This window comes from Rhincodon typus, chromosome 27 (genome assembly GCF_021869965.1).
Source record: "Rhincodon typus isolate 14 chromosome 27, sRhiTyp1.1, whole genome shotgun sequence".
Lineage (NCBI taxonomy): Eukaryota > Metazoa > Chordata > Chondrichthyes > Orectolobiformes > Rhincodontidae > Rhincodon > Rhincodon typus.
Genome location: NC_063358.1, coordinates 43,968,064 through 43,975,277, shown reverse-complemented (window position 1 = coordinate 43,975,277; position 7,214 = coordinate 43,968,064). Strand labels below are relative to the sequence as shown.

Below are 7,214 nucleotides of genomic sequence, written 5' to 3'. Positions count from 1 at the left end.
CTCCTGACTGTGCAGCATCTAAAATGCACAAGAAGTATGATGGAATACTCCCCAGTTGCCTGGATGGGCGCACTCAAAAGTCTTGACACATTCCAAGGCATCATATCCAGAAGCACCCACTCCCTCCACCACAGACGCTCAGTAGCAGTAGTGTGTATCATTTTGGGATGAGAAATAAATGCTGTCCCAGCCTGCGATGTCCACATTATTGAATGAATTAAAAAAATGTTAAAGCAAGTAATTAAGTAATGGCATAACAAGGTGTGGAGTTGGATGAACACAACAGGCCAAGCAGCATCAGAGGAGCAGGAAAGCTGACGTTTCAGGTCTAGATCCTTCTTCAGCATTTCTGAAGAAGGGTCCAGGCCCGAAACATCAGCTTTCCTGCTCCTCTGATGCTGCTTGGACTGCTGTGTTCGTCCAGCTCTATACCTTGTTATCTCAGATTCTCCAGCATCGGCAGTTCCTACTATCTCTAATTAAGTAATGGTATGTTGGCCTTTACCAAGGCAAGGAGGATACAGTAAACTTCTGTCTTGTTCCAGCTGTTCAGGCATTGGTAAGACTACCCAGAGTTTTGCTATCCTTATTTAAGGAAGGTATAGTTTCAAAGAAACAGTTTAGCAAATGTTCACTTGACTAAATTCTGAGATGAATTGGATGTCTTATGAGGAACTGTTGGACAGGTAGATCAGTACCTAGCAGGTTTAGCAGATTGAGAAATTGTCTCACTGTGTCTCAAACTCGGGGACACAGTTTAAAGACAAGGAACATCCAATTTAAGATGAAAACAGAAAATTCTTTTCTCTTAGAGGGTCATTAGTCTGTGGAATTCTGTTCCCCACAAAGCAATGAAGGTTAGATTCTTGAAGAAACTCAAATTTGACTTTTTTTTATCAACAAGCAATTTACAAGATTTTGGGGCAGACAGGAATAAGGACCATGAAAGTTAAATAGCCTACTCCTACTCCTATTTCTTATGATCTTATGCATGGGGAAGTCCAGTTCCAACTTGTGTCTTCAGTCAGAATAGAGACGATTCTGTCAAATGTGACAGGATAGTCAGTTCCATCAATACCAGAATGAGCCCCCACAACAAACCCCTCCTCAACTCCACATCATGGGTTTTGTGGAGTTGAATAAGCATCATGTAAGCTCAGACAGCTACCTGCCTGACTGAGTGGCACTGATGACAGAATTACCAAGACGATTATCTCACCCTGAGCAGTGTTCTTACAAAGATCAGGAGGAGTGCTGAGGCCCCAGTCTTGGCTTTGGTTTTGTGGGAGCTGCAGCTGGGTTCGTCTCTCAGAGCGTGACCACCTCTCCAACATCCATTTCCCCAGTGTCCTTGTTGGGTACAGGGAAGAGCATTGAATAGGCAACAAACAGGCTGTTCAGCCCAACAAGTTCGTCCTGCGCTCAAACGCCCTCTCACCTTTCCTTATCTCAATCAGCATAATCCTGCATTCCCTTCTCCCTCATTTACATGTCCAGCTTCCCCTTGTATTAATGTATACGACTCACCTCAACCACCCTAGGGTAGGAATTCCACTTTCTCACTACTCTGTGGGTTAACTTCCTATTGGACTTACATACATACAACTGAACAAAATAGGAGGAGTGGACCATTTGGCCCGATCCTACTCCATTATTCAATAAGATAAAGGTGGCACGGTGGCTCAGTGGTTAGCACTGCTGCTTCACAGTGCCAGGGACCCAGATTCAATTCCACCCTCAGGTGACTGTCGGTGTGGAGTTTGCACATTCTCCCCGTGTCTGCATGGCTTTCCACTGGGTGCTCCGGTTTCCTCCCACAGACCAAAGATGTGCAGGCTTGGTGGATTGGCCATGCTAAATTGCCCGCAGTTTTCAGGGATGTGTAGATTAGGTGGGTTATAGGGGGATGGGTCTGGGTGGGATGCTGTGAGGGTCAGTGTGGGCTTGTTGGGCTGAAGGGCCTGTTTCTACACTATAGGGATTTGACGATTTGAAGATCCTGGCTAATCTGTTTGTGTTTTGAATTCCACGTTCCTATTTACCCCAATAATCTGTACCTAACAAGAATCCATCCACCAGTGAAAATATTCAATGACCTCCACCACCTCCTGAGGCAGAGCATTCTAAAAGCACACAATCCTCACCTTTGACCTAAAAGGATGACCACTAACTTTAAACACTAGCCCCTGGTTTTGGATCAACATCAAAGAGGAAGTATCCTCCCCTGTCCACTTTGTCATGCCTTTGTCTTACACACTTCAACCAAGTCACCCCTCGCTCTTCTCAAACAGGCAGAAACAAGCTCAGCTTGTTCAATCTTTGCTAACAGGATCTGGTCAGTCTAGGTATCAGTCACTAGACTTGTCCAGTTCCTTGAGCCTAATTTATTTCGATGGCCTCTAGTTAATCTCATCCCCACAAGTGAAAACGCACTCTGTGTGTATTTTATCAAGACTTTTCCCATTTGTACACCTATTTGGTCAACCTTCAGCCTTTTCTTTTTCAGGAGAAAAGGTATTTATCAGTCTGTTCATCCTCCCCAATACGGCCAGTCTCACCATTATATTATCAGCCCTACAAATCCATTTTTCACCTTCTTCTCTTCTTTTGTGACATAATGACTTGAATTAATCATAACACTCCAAATGTGTCTAAGTAGGATTTGACACAAGTTTCTCTTCTTTACAATTTTCTCCAATAGCGAGAAACATTGGAGTTTGTTTTGTTTTAATATCTTGATTAAACTGCATTGCTATTTTGTTTTGATTGTTCTCCCAGATCCCCTTGCTCCTCGACCCAATCTACAAATAATACATGACCTCTTTATTTTTCAATCAAAATGTAACACCCCACACTTAACTCTGTTGAAATCAATAGGCCCATTCTGCAAGTTTATTAATGACTTCTTGTAAGCTATTGCATCCCTCCTCAGAATTAATTATACCGCTCAACTTAATTTCAAGAGAATATAGTTGAGAAATCTTTTTCCTAGGGCGGAAATGACTATTACGAAGGGGCATAATTTTAAGGTGATTGGAGGAAGGTATAGGGGAGATGTCAGAGGTAGGTTCTTCACACAAAGAGTGGTGGCTGTGTGGAATGCGCTGCCAGCAGTGGTAGTGGAGTCAGATACTTTAGAGACTTTTAAGCGACTTTTGGATAGGCACATAGGGGATAGTAAAATGTAGGGTATGCAGTGTAGATTGATCTTAGTAGGATAATAGGTCGGCACAACATCATGGGCCAAAGGGCCTGTACTGTGCTGTAGTGTTCTATGTTCTAAAGAATTTGACACATAGAGTGATGATTTGAGCTTAAAAGGTTCTGAAGATGCCAGCACCATCCCTCAACAAATGGGGAGTTTTAAGCGTATGTGGTGTGGCAAACAGAGTGAAAAATTGTGGCTCATTTTAGAGAATCCAAATATTCCTTTACAGCCAAGGCTTTTCAACCACACATTTTTGAATTTCAGTTGGATAGATTGTTCTTGCCACTCAGTGGAATATGTTTCTCCTGAACTCTCTTATGGTTGATGCTTTTACAGAATTAGAAAAAGCTGGGATCTGCTTTCACAAAGCCCTGGGAAGAAACCACTTCACCAGCTTCTATAGGATGAGCTCTTAAAGACAGGATTCTGAACTCACACCACTTTCTGAGGAGGATTTCTAAACTCAATTTATCACAGTGGGGGTGATCATGGTTTATGGACAGTTCTACCACAGAGACAGACTATACCTGGAGATGATCAATATTAATGTTGGGGGCCTGAAACAAAAAGTCGAGCAAAAGGCATTGTTAAAATTCCCAGAGACCAGGTTGGGAAAGCTACTGAGATGTTCCTCGAGGGAGGACACCCTTGAATTGTGTGATGACTACGATGTGCACACAGATGAATATTACTTTGACAGAAATCCAAGTTTCTTTCACTACGTCTTGAATTTCTATTCCACGGGCAAGCTTCATGTGATGGAGGGGATTTGTATATTCTCATTCAACCAAGAGATTGAGTACTGGGGAATTGGTGAGATCTCTATCCATCATTGCTGCAGGTTCAAGTACCATGAACGGAAAGAGAATATAGTTGAGAAAGAATTTGACACACAGAGTGATGATTTGAGCTTAACAGGTTCTGAAGATGCCAGCACCATCCCTCAACAAATGGAGAGTTTTAAGCGTATGTGGTGTGGCAAACAGAGAGAAAAATTGTGGCTCATTTTAGAGAATCCAGAATATTCCTTTGCAGCCAAGGCTTTTACAATATCCTCGTTAGCTATTGTCTTGCTTTCCATTGTGACAATGTGTGTTCATAGTCTGCCTGAATTCCAGGAACAACAGGAAGGCCTTGGCTTCCTGATTGTTGAATCTACCTGTATTGCATGGTTTAGCTTTGAATATGTAGCAAGGTTAATGATCGCCCCATATATTTGCAAATTCCTCCAAAATCCACTGAATATCATTGACTTTTTGTCATTTCTACCATTCTACCTCACCCTGGTAGTAGAACGTATAGATGATGAGAGCTCAGAGCTGGTGAACATTGGCCGAGTAGTACAAGTGCTTCGGTTGATGCGTATCTTTCGGGTCCTGAAGTTGGCTCGTCACTCCATTGGATTGAGATCACTTGGGGCTACTTTCAGACACAGCTATGAAGAGGTAGGGCTCTTGATTGTGTTCTTGACTGTGGGTATTGCCATCTTCTCAGCCCTCATCTATTCATCAGAGAAAGATGAAAAAGAAACTGGTCTTCACAGCATTCCCATTGGATGGTGGTGGGCAACCATTAGCATGACCACTGTTGGTTACGGTGACACTTACCCAGTCACAATACAAGGAAAGCTCATTGGCAGCACCTGCATCATCTTTGGCTTATTGATGGTGGCTTTGCCAGTTAGTGTCATTTTTAACCGATTTTCAAAGTATTATCGACGAGAACAAGCCATTGATGTTGTGATTCGCAACCAAGAGCTAAGAAAGTTGGCTGCAGGTCTACCATGTGTCAATATCAGGGACATTTATGTGAAGAAGATACGCTTAAGTTCAAAGACCGATACAGTGGACCAGAACAGTGTATGTTGTGAGAAACAGAGCTCTCTAGTGTCCTCAATCAAACAGCATGTAGATACTGAGCAATGCTCCCAGAAATAATCAATCTGAACCTGCTCGTCCCTTCTGTAATCCACATCTAATAAACTTGCTGCAGATCTCATCTGTTCAGCAGTGATAGAAATTCTGACTGTGAATGTAGGAATTACTGTAATGCACGAGGTAAATTGCTCACACAATTGTTGAACTATTACTATCAATCCATAGGTTTACAAACCAATAGGAATCTGCACATTGTTGCTAATCTGTAATTGTCATACTTCCTCTTCTGTTTATTTCTTGATCTGCCACAGTTCCTGTTGTAACTGTCAACACTTTTCCTTCTGTGACAATCAATCTTCCTGTGCTGCGAGGTACACTTCCAATTTAGCCACTTCCTCTTTGTGACTGTTATACTTCCTGTTCTAAACCAGTCACACCTAATGTCTGATTGCACAGATGTAAACAGCAGCAGATGGGTAGAGAATTCTCCAATCAGCTGTGAGGAGAGCAACTGAAGTGTAACTGCTTGTTTGACGATTCCTGAGATACAGCCAATCCTGAAAGCCTGGTCACAAGAAACACCAAGTGGAAGAAGGAAGGAAAGCCAATCAATAATTTACAAGCACTTTTTGCAAATGGTCTCGTCTCTAAAATAACTCCACGGAGGTCAGTATCCCGCCACCAAGTCACCCGTTATTTACATGTGGAAAGTCCTTGACACTGATCCAGCTCCCTCAAAGTAAACAGGATGCCTGACACTCATATCAATCAGGACTCCCTCATTGGACCAGATTAACAGCTCCAATCAGGGGACTCAAATTCTATGTGATCCACCTAGCTGACCTGGTTACAATCACTACAATCTATGTGTCGTATGTAAATAAAAAATAAAATCTAACATGTTAAAAGAATGTGATGTGCTCACTATAAAGCTGTCAGTTGTGTGTTTGAGCAGCTCTCTGGCTGTTACGAAAAGCCTCAGCACTCTCTAAAATCTTTTTGAAGAGGAGTCATATTGGATTCAAAATGTTAACTTAGTTTCTTTCTTTATAAACACTGCCAGACCTGTTCAGTTTCACCAGTGCTTTCTGTTTTTTTTCTCTCTAAAATCTGTGTTTGAGTCAATGGGAGGGAGATTCTCTCATGGTCTGTTTTAAATTGGGAAGAATTACATTTAGTGGCAGGAAAATGAGGTGGGAAGTGTTGGATCCACTTTTCTAGCTGAAATAAAACCTCTCAATTTCCTCATATGACTTGATGCTGAAGGCCGTGTCCAAATTACATTCTTGATACATCTGCAGTGCAGCTGCCAGCTTCCTGCTTTTACACTCACAGTGCCTCCAAGGTTATAAGGTTTCCCTTCCAGGCAGTGCATTCCAGATTCCCATCACCCTCTCGGTGAAAAAGCTTTCCTCAAATCCTTCTAGACCTTTCTTTCACCTTAAAATAATTGCTCCCATGTTACTGACTCTTCAACTAAGGGGAATAGCTGCTTTCTATCTACCCTGTCCATGTACCTCAAAATCTAATACAACTGAATTAGGTTCTCTCTCAGCATTCCCTGCTCCAAATAAAACACCCCAAGCTTATCTAGCCTCTCTTCCGATCTAAACTGCTCCATCCCAGGCAACATCCTGGTGAATCTCCTCTGCACCACCTCCATTGTGATCACATTCAACCGATGAGATCACAAGCATGTCTTTTTGGTGAGTTTCTAGATATTAACCAGATGTGATTGTCTCCATCTCTCCCTGAGACATACAGAGAAGCTCACTCACTGATATGTCCCTGACTTTGACCACTGCAAGCCTGTCAAACAGCACACCTGCTGGTAAGGATCTTTTCTTCTCAACTAAGCTTGCTTCTGGCCTTTGATTTCTTTTACTGTAGATAGTGAAAGTTTAAATTAGTAAAATCTTAAGCAATCATCTCATTCAGTGTCTTTCTAGTCATTCAGCTTAAGTTACATACTTCTTGGAATCACTGTTTTGATCCAGTGTGAAAACAAAATGAGTTTCTGACACTTTAAAAAAAAAATCACTTTCCCAGAAATATAGCTACATGTCCATTTAACTCCACTTTAAAATTAGAGTTTCTACAATAATTGTACCACATAAACCGGCAACAAA

General features: G+C 42.0%; 1 protein-coding gene across 1 annotated transcript; it reads left to right on the top strand.

The window, feature by feature from the left end:
- The first annotated feature begins 3,696 nt into the window (after positions 1-3,696).
- LOC109918737 (potassium voltage-gated channel subfamily S member 3-like) lies at positions 3,697-5,145 on the top strand. The gene has a single exon (XM_020518668.2). The coding sequence runs from the start codon at positions 3,697-3,699 to the stop codon at positions 5,143-5,145; it is 1,449 nt and encodes a 482-aa protein (XP_020374257.2).
- Positions 5,146-7,214: the final 2,069 nt, after the last annotated feature.

Bases quoted from the DNA above. Each gene is read 5' to 3' on its own strand.
- LOC109918737 (XM_020518668.2), top strand. From the start codon at position 3,697: ATGGTTTATGGACAGTTCTACCACAGAGACAGACTATACCTGGAGATG.